The following is a 14,915-nucleotide window of genomic DNA, read 5'->3' on the forward strand; positions in this document are numbered from 1 at the left end:
GAATTTCGGTGTTCGAGACATGCCTTCGATTCACTCCACAGTCCGTGGCGCCTAGAAGCCGGTCACTTCTTTTTTTGGTTGACGATGTCGCTGCTGGGCCCAGGCCGGCTTTCGGACATTCGATATAAAAGAACCGCCAATTTTGAGGGGGGATCGCCTTGGTGTCACGAACTGCTCGGCTCAGGGAACGGGAAAATGACAATTATTAACGAGCTCTATCGCATCTATATGTATGAAAATATTTTCTCACATCCAACCTATTGTACGCTGCGTCGCCAGCAGCTCCTCGACCATCAGACCACACTAGTACGGAATTCCGTTTGTTAGGAGCTGGAATTGGTCATAAATGCCAGTCGAATAGCTGCCATAGCTTCGTTTGATGAGCCCTTTCATGAACTCGGCGGCCTCGCGCTCGCTCTTCTCCAGCACAAAACGCTGCTTGAAGTGCATCACACTCTCCGGCTTGAAGCAAGGCAGCCCGCTGTCCATCATAAGCAGCACGATCTGCGAGAGCTTCTCGGTGTACTGGCGCGACGCCAGAAACGCCTTGACGCAAAGCTCCTCGAACCACTTGAAAGACTGGTGCTCGGCGCTGCCGCCCATCACTGCGACCATCTCCGAGGTCAGCTTGAAAGGCGCCCGCTCAAACTTGATACCGCCAGGGGCGATATCGAAGCAGAAGCCAAAATCAATGTGCAGGATGTGCCCGGCGTCGTCGATCATGATGTTGCCGTTGTGCCGATCTTTGAACTGGAGGAGGAAGGAGATGACGGAATACGCAGCCATGCTCTTGACGAAGTTGTTTCGTGCCTGCTGGAATCGGAGTGAATCTTCGTTGCCGTACTTGGAAACGAAGTAATCGTAGAGCCCGTTCACGGCTTCGCGGCCGAGCATATCTCGGGAAATGGAATTCGGGAGGACGTCAATGACACCGCAGCCGGGGGCGGTGGCGGTAACACGATAGGGGAACACGAAAACGTCGAGACCGACGCTGTGGAATATCCCGCGGAACGCAGCAATCATCTGCAGAGCCAGAACGTCCTGGCGGCAATCGTCGCCCACCTTGAAGATAGCCGACTGCCATACCTCGATCGTGTTCTCCTGACCGCCGGTCTTATCCGCGTCTTTGGTATCTTCCTCGAGCATCTCCTCGACCTCTTCATCCCCGCCCTTGTTTTTCTTGATGCGGAACGTCGCCATGTAGGGAGCCTTGGCATGGCTCTGCAGCGGTTTACCTGACTTCCGATCGATGCCAATGACGACGCCGTCTGGGTTGCTGGGTAGATACACTCCAACCTCGACCTTGATTTTTCGAAGCTCTTCCTCGATCTTTTGCTTCTTCTCGGGCTTTGAGCGCTTGATCAACGGTTTGAGTTTCCCCGAGATGTTCGTAACTTCGTCAAAGAAGGCAAATTCGCGTTCGTAGAAATCCCGGTCGACGTCGGAGAAACTCTCGACCATGTGGCCCATAACCTTGTCGAGAGTTGGTTTGATGGCGTCGGGCTAATAACCAAGGTTAGTACCATACGGTGGCCGACATGCTTTGAAGAAGACGCTTACAATCTGCGAATCATCATCCTTGTAGGCGTTTGCCTTCATGTTCCAGATGATCTGGTGTGCGAAGAGTTGTGAAAACTGTGCAGTCTCCAGAATGTAGCGCTCTACATAACCCAAGGCGTCGTATCGAAGTGTCTGGACAATCTGCGGGACATAAAAGAACGTCACGTCGACTGAGTGGCTTTCCAACGCCCTCATAGCGTACTGAATCAAATACGGATGGTTTCGGTAAGCCGGCAGGAAGAGAGTCACGGCCGTGATTGGGTTGACTGGGGCCCAAAATAGCAGATACTAAAGCCGCTGTTAGCGAAAGAACAGCACAAAATCCCAGAGCGAGTGCAGCGGTTTGGTTGTCCTACCTTCAGCTGGAAGCTGACATCATCGGGCAAGGCACCGTCGATCAGAATGGGTATCGACTCCGGTTCTTTGGCAGCCTTGGTTGGGAAGTTCAACAGTAGCCAACGAACCTCCCTCTGGACTAGGGGGTACGGAAATCTGCTGGCCAAGTGGACGGCTAGGGATGGGCTCTCTGTCCAGGCAGTCCGGACTAGAGGTTGGATTGCGGCCTAGAATATCCGAACGTGAGCAGGCCGGCATACCTAAACAGGGTTTCACAGCATGGAGCTCTACTTACCTCGAGCTGGCTCTCTTTTCCTCCATGGTGAAATGTCGATTGGGGTCTTAACGCGTCGACCGGACGGACCCAAACGTACAGTCTCGAGTGTTCGCTCTCCAGAAGTAAGACAAGCAATTTTTCCTTCGGGGCAAGCGATTTGACTAGGCCCGCCGGTTCGGCACCAATACCGACCGTCTCGCCTAGAGCCGCCATGACATCCTCGATTAAGCGAATCTCAGTCCGGAGTTGAAGAATATTGCTCCCGAAAGACCAGCGCGGCGAAGCATCAAACCAGCCAAGGCCCGCAGACAGTAACTGGTCCTTCAAGCGGTACTGCGCAACGGTGCCCATGGTCGTGCTGGTGTTGAGCACCTTGAGGCCGAAGAGTATCACTTGGAATCGGATTTCTCTAGCCATCGGATGGGGCGTCGAGTTTTTGATCGCCTCCAGCGTCATGTCGAGGAGGCGGAGAAAGAGATGCTGCGTATCGGGGCTTCCCAAACGGGTAGCATTGTAGTGGCTGCTCAAGAATTGCAGGAGACGAGAGTGGGGGGCCAGCAAGTTGTGGACGAGCTGCTTGCGCCTCGCAAGAGCCGCATTGTCGCTAGGAGCAAACTCTTGCCTGAGGAAGAATGGGTCAGGGTTCGTAATGGAGGGACTGAAAAGCCCTTGCCGTTTCTGTACGCTGGACTCCCACCGATGTACAATCTCGGCTAGGAGGCGGGGTTCCATTCTGGGATTCTCATTCATGACCCCGAGCCAGAGGGAGATGCCGAGCTTGATCGATTGCTTCGTAAACGCGGCAAACGGTATACTGACAAGGTAATGGATGATGGAGCACTCGTCTTTCTCGCTTCGGCATAAGAGCGCGGCGGCACGGCGGAGGATATCTCTCACATCTGTGTGAGAAGCGGCCTTGCGGCCAAGGATACGCTTTTCAATGTGAGCGAGGGCTGTAATGGCGTCGGCACTCTCGTTATCCGGCGACGTGAGGAACGATGCTCGGTGGCCAACGCGCATGAAGCTGGACCATTCTCGACTCTGGTCGGGCAAGGCCTCCGAGTACCGATATTCCTGCCGCGTCGTGTACTGGGCCATGAAGTCAGAAGCCGTGTTTATGGGGCAGTCCCCGAGCATGTCAAGAGATGACAGCCTCTGGTCGGTTGATGGGATCGTCGAACCGATCTCGACTGCAAATGATCTGCCGAGGGACATGTGACCATAGCCGCTCTCCTCGTCAAATTCAGACAAGTAAGTCTGCAATAAGCCTTTGACGTCTGCAGGGGCGATGTTGATCGCCCTCGCCAGCCAGGCTTTTGCCTTTCTGTGTAGGCTCGCAAGGGTGAGCTGCCTGAACTGGTAGTCATCTGAGAGTTCGACAACTACGTCCCCCCTGGAGGACCTGAACGTGGTCCTCGGCTCGTACCGATCCGTCTCCGCTTCAAGACAGCTGGACCACATCAACGAGAGAAGCTCAAGGAGCGTGAAGAGGGATGACGGTTGGCAGAGCGCCGACGGAATAGACTCGACTAAACGATCCGCGCAGCCGAATGCCGCCTGCTGCACTCGCTCTATCCGATGGCAACAGCTGCAAAATATTTTCGCCAGTTGCGCCGCTGCATACTGGGCGGAGAAGGTTGGGTTTGCGGCATTGACCGTCTTGTATAGGTACCTGTCCATGACAGCGTACATGATAGCGTCCATGGTGCGGCTCGGCTCGCCCCGCCGCATGCTGGGCTCCAGGAAATACGACAGGGCCTTGGTGCAGTCGCCGGCGTCCGCCCGCAAGCTCTCGACGAGGCAAGCCGCCTGGAGAAAGATTGTTTTGCGGTAACTCAGCCCCTTGATTTCGCTGCTTCGCGCAGGGACCAGCTCCGCAAGAAGCTTCTTCTGTAGCGACTCCCGCTCAGAGCTCTCACCCCGGCGGAGGATGGGGTTCAAATCAATGTCGCTCTCATCTTGCTCACCGCGATTCTCAGAGACCAGAGGCGGGGAGTGGATGGCCATGATCCGGAGGTGCTTGAGATTTTGCTTCCCGCGATCAGTAGACGGAGTGAAGCCGTGGACGACGATGTTGAACCACGCATCGCGAAGCATGGAGCGCGTATCATCGTCAGAGGACTCGTCGAAAGCCTGTGGGTGCGCAGACATGAAAATGGCAAGAGGCGGGAGCAGTTGGGCGATTTCACGGGCGGCGAGTTCCACATCCGATTCTCTGGTGTGATGGTTTTGGGTGGCATGGACGTCGCCTTGGGAGATGATGCCGTCGAGTAAATCTTCCAAGTAGATATTGAACAAGGGCGAATCTCGCCGGATGTTGGCCGAAATATGGGTTCGAGCCTTCAGAATCTAGGCGACAGTTAGCACAACCCCTGTTGGTGGTGTTAGAACAAGGTCTCTATATGAGCAAACTTACGCCCTGCAAAATCCCATCTTTGTTTTCTACCACAGCGTCATGTGCGACGGCAGCATACCGCTTGAGGAGGTAGCGAAACTCGGACTGGCCGCCACTGAGGGCCAAGGTAGCGGCGCCAGTGATGATACGGGCATCAGGTGGGCTACTGAGCTTAACAATCTTCTGCGCGAGCATCGACTGGGCAAGACCCGTGATCTTTTCGTCCTTCGAGGCACCCGCGATCTCGCAGATGGCTTGCACAACATTCCCCTGGACAATCGGTGATTCTTCTTCGCCCGAGATCTGCAGCGAGATGGAACTGCCTGTCGAGTGTCTGGATCCATATACATGTGAGGGGCCCTGGCCGCCGCCTTCGCCAGCCCCGTTGGTGACGGGCCGGTCGCTCCCAGGACCCAAGACATTGCCGAGGGTGTACAGAGTGGTGATGACAGCATCCTTGGAGAGTTTCTGCAGTACGAAGGCGAGGGATTTCGACGCGACGGCGACCAGCTGGCTCTTGGCACCGCTTTGAACTATGAAGCGGGGAAGGAGTCGGCTGACGTTGATGGCGTATGACGGCGATACCCTGCATAGCAACGCCATGGACTTGAGGACTACAGCGGCAAGTTCGTCGTCGGCCATGCCCGCGACATCGCCCAGGGCGTCCTCGAGCCAGGACATGAGAATTTCGCCGTCGGCGGCATCATCATTCAGGGTGCACGCATTAAGATAGCTGATCAGGGCGCAGGCCTTGACGGACGAGGCAAGCCTCTGCTTGGCTGGAGACAGGCTGTCAAAGTCGGCACTTGATTCCAGGTAGTTCATCTGGTCGATAGCGACTGTGGCATACAGTTCGACGGAGCGGAAATCCGCTTCAGCGCTACGGGCAGTCAGCGGCCGCCGGAGGCCATTGCCAGCCATGATAACGTCAAGAACGTGAGACTCCCGGAGCGCGTCTTCTTCCGCGACCAAAAGCGATGTGGCAGCCACAAGCAATCTCATGAAACTGCGCCGCAGAAGCGTGGCCCCCAGGGGGCGGTCAATGTCGTCGTAATGCCGCGTCCATCTTTTCCACTCTTTGATATGACGATCGTGGGGATGCGCATTCCGGATGGTGGAGAAGGCCGCCTCTACAGCAACGAGGAAAGGCTGAGAAAGGAGGTCGCGCACGCGCGTCACCAAACCAAGACGGCCCCCGGATTTCCAGAAGTCCGCCTGGGCACACGCCGCATCTAGGAATCCTAGGAGAGCAATTGCAATGGTAGCGGTCCGAGTGGCGTCCTCCACAGCCCCTGGATCATCATCGTCGGCGGCGGCGCGGGAAACGGTCTCAGAAGCGTGAGCACAAGCATTGATGAAGGCGGAAAGACTGTCAGATATGCTCTGCCGCACATCGGGATGGTGTGCTCCTAAAGAAAGGAGTGCGGCAGTAACATGAAAGCTCAAAGACTCGGTTGGCGATGGCTCGATCCTACGGAAAAATGGCGACGGGGCAAATGCCTGGACATGGGAATCCATAAGGTACGGCACGAGGTGACGGGATAGCTTCTGGGCGCTCTGGGGCGTCTGGAGGGAGGGCGCCGTCTTGCAGAGAGCCAGTAGAATTTCGTACTCGCGGATGGTCTACAGAGAAAAGGAAGTAGTTAGCCAACTTGTAGACCTAGTACAACAGCCGCACTATTAATGGGGGATCGGCTACCATGGGAACACGGCCAACTTCTGGTCGGGGGGCCGATGCATGGTGACCGTTGAGGGATGGCACCGCGCCATGGCGGGTAGGAGTAGCCCTGCACAGCCTGTCGAGATCGGACTTGTCAAAGGAAGTGTCTGAGCTCGCCGCTGCCAGCCCAGCAAGCCGCTGGAGGGCCTGGCGCCGGAGATCACGGGCCATGTCGTCGTCGTCCTCGTCGTCGTCGGTGAGGCGGGAGGGATGGCGGAACCAATCAATCCCTGCTTAAAGAAAACAGGTCTGCAGAATATTGTCCAAAAGCCTCCCCTGGGAGTTACCGAGGCCGACGTCGTCTTTTGGGGAATTCCCAACAGTTGACGATGTTGGATCGATCACAACGCGACCGCGCGGCACAGAGACTGGGACGGAGGAAGGAGGGATAGGGATGAGACACCCTGATAGCCATGGACTTAAATTATTCGACCCCACTACCTTAATGAGCCCAGGTGCCAGGTGCCCAGCGAGCACCCTGCTGAGTCATCCGCCGCGAGCTGAGCGGGGGCGCTGCTGGGCTACCGATTGGCAGCCTCAGCTCTTCAGGCTGCAGGGCTGACGCGCGCGACCTCCAGCGTCCCCCGCCGTTTGAGCTTCGCCAACAATCCCCAGCGACCTTCGAGTTACCTTCCAGGTTCCTAGCAGAGAGGTGATCAGGACGTCAGTCTACCTTCCGAGAATCATAATCAAGGATTCCCCACGCTTCCAGCTCGAGGATTAATCGCTAGAGCCCGACGCTGAAACACCATGGCCGCCATGTTCAGCCAGAACCCGCTCATGAACGGGCCCAACTACTCCATCAACGATGCACCCAGAGTTAACGCGCCAGAGGGCGCTCGGGAACACCGCTTTGACCCGTATGGTTTCCCTTGCTCCGGTTTATATCCACAACCGTTTGTATCTCTTGTTGCTGCAAGCTCGCTAACGCTCGAGCTAGCTATACCGACAACGGCGGCTCGACCCTCGCAATCGCTGGCGCCAAATTCGCCATCTTGGCCGGCGACACCCGTCTGACTTCGGGCTACAGCATCAACTCGCGACACCACCCGAAGCTGTTCAAGATCGGCGGCACAACTGCGGACCAGAAAGATGCGACCATCGTCCTCTCGGTAGTGGGGTTTGCGGCCGACGGGGAGGCGCTCAAGGAACGGCTCGACACCATCTGCAAGATGTACCGCTATCGCCACGGAAAACCGATGAGTGTCAAGGCGTGTGCACAGCGGCTGTCGACCATCCTGTACCAGAAGCGCTTCTTCCCTTACTACGCACACGCTATTTTGGGCGGACTAGATGAGGAGGGCCAGGGCGCCGTGTATTCGTACGACCCTGTCGGCAGCTACGAGCGGGAGCAGTGCCGGGCTGGCGGCGCGGCTGCCAGTTTGATCATGCCGTTCTTGGACAACCAGGTCAACTTCAAGAATCAGTACATTCCCAACAGTGGCGAGGGCCATGCTCTGCAAGAACGCGAGCGCCGGCCCTTGGCGCGCGATGAGGTCGAGGTCTTGGTCAAGGATGCGTTTGACGGAGCGGTCGAGCGGCACATTGAGGTCGGTGACGGTTTGCAGATGATGATCATCACGCAGGACGGGATCGAGGAGATCTTGCTACCGCTCAAGAAGGATTAAGCGGTGGGCGACTGGGCCCGGTTGGCTATGTACATAGCATTGCACAGCAGGGCTCCTTTGCCTACACGGAAACAATTATAGGTGCCGGTACCAGTTATTGGCGATGGGCTGCTGGCAAATCTGGTGATCAAGTTCTCGTTCTCCGACGTATTTGAGGTCATTCCACCATACCCAAACGTACCAAACTGCAGTTTCGACATGCATATACAAGCGAAGCACCAACCAACACCAGAACACTCAGCTGCGTGCACTTAGGTGTTTTAATTTACATGCACCGTGTTAAACTCAAACAGTCTATTCAGCTAGCCGTCATTCACCTTCATTCACGCAAAATCCAACCCGGGCGAAAACTACCTGGGCGTGGCCATGGCCATATTTAAGGAACTCGAGTCCTCTGCTGCAGGAACGACTCCGGGCCAGCAGTGTACCATGTACCTACATGACGTGCCCACTCATGCCTCAGTATACTCAACATGGTAGCGGGAGAATACAAGGAGACAAGCTCCTCAGCTCCCTTGTGCTGCTGGTTGGTGTTCCCTATGACGTAACGAAAGCTGGCAAAGCTCCAACAGGGACCCACTTCTGCCAAATCGGCCTCTTGCTTCGAACCTGGCAGCCGGGAAGTTGCACTCTGACGGAGCAAGAATACTTGCAAACTGACGAACTGTTTCATCATGGCATCCGTCGCCTGCTTTCTGGCGACCCAAACCCGTAACAGGTGCCGGGGCCGCTCGGGGGCCGCTAATAGTTCAAAAAAAAAAGGAAGAAAAAAAAAAAGAAGGACCACCAAATCGCCACCCATGCGCCGTCATCGTCAAGCGCGTCCACGTGCCGACTCCCTTCTTGACTGCAGAAACAGAAAATGCGCCACCGAGATTGAGATGAAACGCCCTCGGATAGCTTTATTGACCTACTGTGTAGGCCCAGGCCCAGGTATCCGCAATGTCTGTCGTCTTGGACTCTTTCTCGGCGCCTGGTAACTCCCTTCTCACATGAACCCATATGCGCATGCGCCAACTACATGGCAGAGGTCATACTACTTTTAGCGAATACCCGCACAAGGAAGGGGCACCGAAGTTGCAGGAGCTGAGGAGGTAGAAAAATTTGCCCCCGGGACCTGACCACCTTGGAACCCCCCGTGAAATACCACGAGGATGTATTTTATCTGTTATGGTGCGGTGGCAAAACGAGCGGCAAGCGTCCATCTTTTGCCTGTTCCAGCTCCCGACTGCGTAACTTCGCCGCCTCCCACCATCCCATTCTCGACCGCCTAGACTCGGCCATCCAAAGCGGAGGAACAGAAGCACAACACGGCATCACCTTGTCGTCCCGGATCGACGTTAAAGCCTAGCACTGCCTTTGCCTTGTCACTCGAATCCTCTACCCTCTGGCCCCACCCTTTCAAACACAGTCTCAACAGTCTCTTGTTAGTTGTCCTAGGAGGGGAATCCTTTGGTCGCCAGTCTTCCCTTTCCGACGTTGGATTCATCTATTCTACTCTTCCTGCCAAGGGAAAGGGGACCTCCGTTCCTATTCATTTCTGTCTAGTAGTACCTAATAGCGGTCCGTCCAACCAACCCTGCCTTGTCACGGCGGAGTGTTGAAGACTATGCGCCGTGACCCCGGATCGGACCTGTTCGTCCCACCCGGTTCTAGACTCGCAGGGTCTCTCCGCTAACTGGCCGGTGTTGAAAGTATCCGACCCGCCGCCTCATCCGCTTCGAAGAGGTACAGGGTTATATCACACCTTGCAGGAGTTGGCCACCCACGCACGAGATGCTGATCTGTGATATTACCAGACTTTCTTTTTGCCCCGAACAGCCTCGGACGCCCATCTACACTTCCACGTTGACAGGAAATCACCCGGTGAGAGACCCGACGCACAAGACAAGCACGACACGACAGGTTTTTTCCGTCGTGCTTTACGCCACTCACAACACATCCTTACTCTCCCCACTCTTCCAACCGCCCGACTATTCTACATACAGCTTGCCCCGGCCAAGTTGTGGCGAAAGGGTTGCCGTGTGGCTCGCGAGGTCGTGCCTTGGTCCGTTTCCTCCCCCAGTCCGTTCTCTTCAGCTTGCCCCGTCCTATCTCAGAAGGCCGCTTTTGTTACGCGCATATCGTGTCTCAATCTGACCTTATCAGTCTCCCTGGGGCGAACGGCTCAAGCTCAGCCGGGAAAAAGGTTGTTCAGTTTCGCATAGTTACAAGGCCCCCTTTACCGCTACATCATTGAGCGGGGCGTTGGCCACGGGTACAGCACGCACGGCGAGACAGGCTCACCCAGAACTGGATCCATTAGAGTTTAGCATTCTGTCCCATACCCCAGCATCCTCAACCCCCTGTCACAAAGAACGTGGAGAGGGACTCGCTCAAGGTAGCGTGGGGAGCCCGTATTCCTTTAGGTTCGCCGTCACTAGCCCCTATGGGAGACGAGGCAAGCCAACCTGGTGCCCCAGCCGAGTTCTCCGGACAGAAACACATCGCCGTCGCGGCGCCGGAGTCTGGGTCAATGCTAAGGCACCCCACGGCAGAACATCCACGCTCTTCCGCAGCGCCGCCGCATTCCTTTACGCCGCCCAACATGCCACATCAACAGAGGGCGGCGCCCTTCGATATGGGCGCGCTGGCAGCGACGTTGCCTCACGACTACTACCGAGCACAATCCTACCACGGCCCCCCTAGGTATACCACCGCTCCGACTCCTGCTCAGTATGGACCACCCGGCGCGATGGGTGCTATGCATGCGCAGCAGTACTACGCTCCACAGCACCCCAATATGGCGCAGTATTACCATCCCGCAATGCCCGGTCCGTCACAGGCCACCATGCCCCCGAGACCTGACTTAGGGTACTACTCAAACCCCATCGTCCTGAACCAGATGCCTCACGCTCCGGCACACTTCTATTACTCCCCCGGAGGGGCATTCCCTGGCCAGGCGCCCCATGTACAGGGGCAACTTGGGCTCGGGCAGTACAGGTTACCAACCGTACCTCAGCACCAGGAACCTAGAACCCGACAACCGCAACACGGCGGTCAGGAGGCGAGCGCGGCGCCGCCCAGCCCGCAAAGCAATGGTAAGCTTCAACACTCCAATGTTTTAGAGGGCCATCAAATTGACGAACCCTTCTCGTTACTTTGTTGCAGGTGTTACTGGTGACCGCCAGAGTATTGTTAGGGGACCGCCGAGAAAGCCGCGGCAAAGCGGTAAGTCAACTCCATGTTAGCCGGACAGACGAGCAATTAGGGCTGATATATCTCACTTCAAGGCCATGCCATCTGGGTCGGCAATCTACCACCACAAACAGATCTGATGAGCCTCGTGCACCATGTGTGCAAGGAAACGGAGGGGCTGGAGTCTCTGTTCTTGATCTCCAAGAGCAACTGTGCGTTTGCCAACTTTAAAAACGAGCAAGCCTGCTCAGCAGCGCAGCAGAAACTGCACGACTCCAAGTTCATGACTGTCCGCCTAGTAAGTAGGCTGAGAAAAAGCACCGTGGAAGGCCCAGCAGGCGCTACCGCCCCGACGGGACCCGCGGCATCGACGTCGCAGGTAGGGGCCATCCAAGAAGCGAGTCCAACCGAAAACGACGGCGGCGAGAGCAAAGAGGAAGGCATCACCCCAGAGGTGGTGGCTACAGCAGCCCCGGAATCTCAAGCAGTGATTTCTCCTATGAATGGCAGGCCCCGTCAAAAGGATCGCTTCTTTGTCCTCAAAAGCCTTACCGTCGAGGATCTTGAGTTGAGTGTCCGGACAAATATCTGGGCCACGCAATCGCACAATGAGGAGGCGTTGAACGCGGCATACAAGGTAGGGAAGGAACACAGTGCATTTCGGCCGCACGAGGCCAGCAAGAGATGATGAGCTCGGCTGACACTCATCCTTCGCGAACAGACCTCGGACAACGTCTATCTAGTATTCTCGGCGAACAAGTCTGGCGAGTACTTTGGCTATGCACGGATGGCGTCGGCCATCAACGAAGACCCGGCCGCCGCAATCGAATTTGCGCCGAGCGCACAGCCAGCAAACGAAGTCGATCTCCCCAAAGCCATCCCGACGGAGCCCACAGAATTCGCGCCCAAGGGCCGCATCATCGACGACTCAGCGCGCGGCACGATATTCTGGGAGGCGAGCTGGGATGACAAAACGGCGTCTGACGGTGGGCAGGACGAGGAAGGTTCCTGCGGCTCGGCCGGCGGGGACACGGGTAGTGTCCAGAGTGGGCAGGACAGCAACATGTCGGAGCCCAAAGCCTGGGGCAAGCCGTTCCGGCTCGAATGGCTATCGACAACTCGTCTCCCGTTCTTTCACACGAGGGGGCTTCGGAACTCGTTCAACTCAAACCGAGAGGTTAAGATCGCAAGGGACGGCACGGAAATCGAGCCGACGGTTGCGAGGACGTTGATTGGGAAGTTTTATCGGGCACAAGGCCCTGCGCCGGGCATCCTCCCTCCTGTGGTTCCGGGGGGGTTTCGGATGCAGGTTCCCGTCACAGTTGGATACCCCCCGATGCGATGATCTGTTCATGCGGAATTGAGGTACCGTAGTTAGAAGCTAAAACTGTGAGCTAGTGCGCATACTACCACCGTGTAGAGTGATGTCTACATCACTTCATCATGCTGTGCTTGCCAGTGAGGTGACCTCGCGACAAGTAATTCACGAATGCTAAATTGGCCGAAAGGTTCAAGGCCCGAGTCGGTCGATGGACGTCCCTCGAAGGTTTCCAGCAGCCCCACTTTACGTTGCCGATCCGTACATTCTAGAAGCAACTCGAGCGTGGATGATCGTAACAGCAATCCCCAGCTCTCAACCGCACTTTCTAGAGCAAGGGAGTACGTCGCCACCCTCTAATACGATGATGATTTCATCTTCTAATTCGCAACCGTCCTTCGTGGAAGCCGTTGCCACATCCGTCAGATGCGAAAGTTTCCAGCATCTTCCAAATAGCTAAACTCACACTTCTAATCGCCGATCGCGACGGTGGTTCAGGAAGATGGTAGAATGTGCTGTTGAGGCGCCGCTATGTGTATATAGCACTGCTGGGCTTCCTGCCCTCATCTATCCCCCCCATCTCTCAACACACTCAACAACATCACCGTTTTCACTGCAAGCCAAACCAATCTTGTCGATATCTCAGCAAAGCAATCAACCCTTACTCATCAAGATCAAACCACAACCGTTAACATGTCCTTCTTCACTCGTGGACTCTACGGCCCGGACCCGAGCTTCACGCCCCTATTCCGCCTCCTAGACGAGTTTGACAACTACAGTCGGGAGGCCCAGGGCAACAACGACGGGCGCTCTCGACACCGGGGACGCCAGCACACCTTCCAACCCAAGTTCGACGTGTGCGAGACAGACAACGCTTTCGAGCTGCACGGCGAGCTCCCCGGAATCGAGCGTGACAAGGTCAATATCGAGTTCACCGACCCCCAGACCCTGGTGGTCCGCGGCTTCACCGAGCGGGCCTTCACGGCCGGCACGCCTCCGGCGGGCCTCGTCGAGGGCGGCAAGCAGCACGCCGGCGTCATCTCCGAGAAGGGCGAAGAGAGCGCCGCCGCTCCGGCCCAGGATTCCGGCAGCGGCGTCGAGGAGGTGACCCGTCACGAAAAGCCCAAGGCGGCCTCGGACAAGTTCTGGCTGCAGGAGCGTTCCGTCGGCGAGTTCGCCCGCACCTTCAGCTTCCCCAGCCGCATCGACCAGGATGCCGTCTCGGCTAGCCTGAACAACGGTGTTCTGAGCGTCGTCGTGCCCAAGGCGAAGAAGCACGAGGCGCGCCGCGTTACTATCAACTAAATGCTCGTCTCACATTCGTTTCCTTAACGACCCCGACCCCTGCTCGGCGGCATCTGGGCGGCGTCGGGCATTGGGTTGTTGGGCATTGTGTTTTTAGGCACTGGGTTTTTCGCTCCCTTAGCATGCTGTTTTGTCTGCTTTTAGCATTGTCGGTGTTGTGGAGGAGCATACTACTTGGAACTCGAGGTTGTTATAGGATGGCGTCTTTTTGTCTTTTAGTGAAGGCTTCCTTGTACTAGGAATGTGAACTCCCCCCTCGCTAGCTAGCTTAATGGAAATATGAAAGCAATACTCGAAATGTTGGCACCATTATCATTCAGAACGTGACTGTGAAAAGTGTCCATTCCACACTCGAGACTGCTTCGGCCCAAGCCATTTTGGAGTTCGGGGGTTGCCCCTGGCCCTTTCACCTTTCACGGACCTGGGACACTGCCAGAAAGGTACGGTTCCATGACTGGGGGGTTCGTACCTACGTGACCGATGGCACTCCCGGAATCCGATTCATCGGCATCCGCCAAGTGCCGTGTCGCCGGCCTCGCTGGAACCGCCGTTGGAGCTTGTTCCAAGACAAACGAGGTCTCGTTCAATCGGCAGAAATGTACATGACTATATGTAGCAGTCAGGGGGCCGTAGGATGGGTGTATGGTACAAGGATAGCCACTGACCGTTGTTTCCTCTGACGAATGCGTCACCATAACTCCGCCGCTTTGCACCGTTCACATACTCTTCTGTCTTTTCCAAAGCAATGTTCATGTATCCATCCACTGACTGAAGCTCGCCTGAGTCATATAGAATCGGCGAGTTAGTCAATACTCATCCTTCGCATCGTGGGCCATGAGGGAGGACGGAGGGGTGAGCACTCACCCTTGTAGACCACGCCTGAATTAAGCTTGACCGTCACCGGGTTTCCGATGATCTCGCTCAGAAAGCCTGAGGGATCCTTGCCCTCTCCCTGGGTAGCTGCTCCGTTCTCCATGTTTGACAAATTACCACGATCGTTGAGCTGCGTGATGCCGGTTTAAAGTCAAATAGTCACCGTGATTGTAGGCAGCTGAGGCGTCTGGTGGGGGGAGAAGAAGAGGCCCACCGCAAAGGTTGCTCTCTCAGTGAACAAGCGGGCCCATTTTAATTATTGCACGGACCAATCAAGGTTGGCGTATCATGGGGAGCTGCCGCAGCCCGAGCCAGGGTGCCAGGCA

General features: G+C 56.3%; 6 protein-coding genes across 6 annotated transcripts; 3 read left to right on the plus strand and 3 right to left on the minus strand.

Moving 5' to 3' along the window:
- Positions 1 to 185: 185 nt before the first annotated feature.
- B0H64DRAFT_354903 (uncharacterized protein) lies at positions 186 to 6,692 on the minus strand. Its single transcript, XM_062801548.1, has 6 exons — positions 6,268 to 6,692; positions 4,590 to 6,191; positions 2,192 to 4,522; positions 1,917 to 2,123; positions 1,561 to 1,848; positions 186 to 1,503 (listed from the first exon to the last, which is right to left on the minus strand). The coding sequence occupies exons 1-6, from the start codon at positions 6,457 to 6,459 to the stop codon at positions 304 to 306; spliced, it is 5,820 nt and encodes a 1,939-aa protein (XP_062662630.1). The 5' UTR covers positions 6,460 to 6,692; the 3' UTR covers positions 186 to 303.
- Positions 6,693 to 6,944: 252 nt separating this feature from the next.
- On the plus strand, positions 6,945 to 8,104 carry B0H64DRAFT_91448 (nucleophile aminohydrolase). Its single transcript, XM_062808966.1, has 2 exons — positions 6,945 to 7,148; positions 7,229 to 8,104. Exons 1-2 carry the CDS (start codon positions 7,039 to 7,041, stop codon positions 7,914 to 7,916), a joined length of 798 nt encoding a protein of 265 aa, XP_062662631.1. The 5' UTR covers positions 6,945 to 7,038; the 3' UTR covers positions 7,917 to 8,104.
- Positions 8,105 to 8,952, minus strand: B0H64DRAFT_91535 (uncharacterized protein). Its single transcript, XM_062808967.1, has one exon. It carries the CDS (start codon positions 8,716 to 8,718, stop codon positions 8,293 to 8,295), a length of 426 nt encoding a protein of 141 aa, XP_062662632.1. The 5' UTR covers positions 8,719 to 8,952; the 3' UTR covers positions 8,105 to 8,292.
- A 2,023-nt stretch (positions 8,953 to 10,975) lies between these two features.
- B0H64DRAFT_387188 (YT521-B-like domain-containing protein) lies at positions 10,976 to 12,624 on the plus strand. Its single transcript, XM_062803199.1, has 3 exons — positions 10,976 to 11,126; positions 11,189 to 11,730; positions 11,815 to 12,624. The coding sequence occupies exons 2-3, from the start codon at positions 11,233 to 11,235 to the stop codon at positions 12,436 to 12,438; spliced, it is 1,122 nt and encodes a 373-aa protein (XP_062662633.1). The 5' UTR covers positions 10,976 to 11,126; positions 11,189 to 11,232; the 3' UTR covers positions 12,439 to 12,624.
- A 480-nt stretch (positions 12,625 to 13,104) lies between these two features.
- On the plus strand, positions 13,105 to 13,716 carry B0H64DRAFT_439519 (small heat shock protein; the record flags this gene model as incomplete). The annotated part of the gene is made up of 1 exon (XM_062806435.1): positions 13,105 to 13,716. The coding sequence occupies one exon, from the start codon at positions 13,105 to 13,107 to the stop codon at positions 13,714 to 13,716; it is 612 nt and encodes a 203-aa protein (XP_062662634.1).
- A 119-nt stretch (positions 13,717 to 13,835) lies between these two features.
- On the minus strand, positions 13,836 to 14,815 carry B0H64DRAFT_91539 (U6 snRNA-associated Sm-like protein LSm6). Its single transcript, XM_062808968.1, has 4 exons — positions 14,581 to 14,815; positions 14,382 to 14,495; positions 14,186 to 14,322; positions 13,836 to 13,841 (listed from the first exon to the last, which is right to left on the minus strand). The coding sequence occupies exons 1-3, from the start codon at positions 14,690 to 14,692 to the stop codon at positions 14,300 to 14,302; spliced, it is 249 nt and encodes an 82-aa protein (XP_062662635.1). The 5' UTR covers positions 14,693 to 14,815; the 3' UTR covers positions 13,836 to 13,841; positions 14,186 to 14,299.
- Positions 14,816 to 14,915: the final 100 nt, after the last annotated feature.

The sequence above is a fragment of the Chaetomium fimeti genome (genome assembly GCF_033439085.1).
Source record: "Chaetomium fimeti strain CBS 168.71 chromosome Unknown B0H64scaffold_2, whole genome shotgun sequence".
In the NCBI taxonomy this organism is placed as follows: domain Eukaryota; kingdom Fungi; phylum Ascomycota; class Sordariomycetes; order Sordariales; family Chaetomiaceae; genus Chaetomium; species Chaetomium fimeti.

Coding starts and splice junctions, on each gene's coding strand:
- B0H64DRAFT_91448 (XM_062808966.1), top strand. CDS start 7,039: ATGGCCGCCATGTTCAGCCAGAACCCGCTCATGAACGGGCCCAACTAC. Junction 7,149..7,228: donor CGGGAACACCGCTTTGACCC/GTATGGTTTCCC, acceptor CGCTCGAGCTAG/CTATACCGACAACGGCGGCT.
- B0H64DRAFT_387188 (XM_062803199.1), top strand. CDS start 11,233: ATGAGCCTCGTGCACCATGTGTGCAAGGAAACGGAGGGGCTGGAGTCT. Junction 11,731..11,814: donor CGTTGAACGCGGCATACAAG/GTAGGGAAGGAA, acceptor CTTCGCGAACAG/ACCTCGGACAACGTCTATCT.
- B0H64DRAFT_91539 (XM_062808968.1), bottom strand. CDS start 14,692: ATGGAGAACGGAGCAGCTACCCAGGGAGAGGGCAAGGATCCCTCAGGC. Junction 14,496..14,580: donor TTCAGGCGTGGTCTACAAGG/GTGAGTGCTCAC, acceptor TATATGACTCAG/GCGAGCTTCAGTCAGTGGAT. Junction 14,323..14,381: donor ATTCGTCAGAGGAAACAACG/GTCAGTGGCTAT, acceptor TGCTACATATAG/TCATGTACATTTCTGCCGAT.
- B0H64DRAFT_354903 (XM_062801548.1), bottom strand. CDS start 6,459: ATGGCCCGTGATCTCCGGCGCCAGGCCCTCCAGCGGCTTGCTGGGCTG. Junction 6,192..6,267: donor AAGTTGGCCGTGTTCCCATG/GTAGCCGATCCC, acceptor TTTTCTCTGTAG/ACCATCCGCGAGTACGAAAT. Junction 4,523..4,589: donor AAGATGGGATTTTGCAGGGC/GTAAGTTTGCTC, acceptor ACTGTCGCCTAG/ATTCTGAAGGCTCGAACCCA.
- B0H64DRAFT_91535 (XM_062808967.1), bottom strand. CDS start 8,718: ATGGGTGGCGATTTGGTGGTCCTTCTTTTTTTTTTTCTTCCTTTTTTT.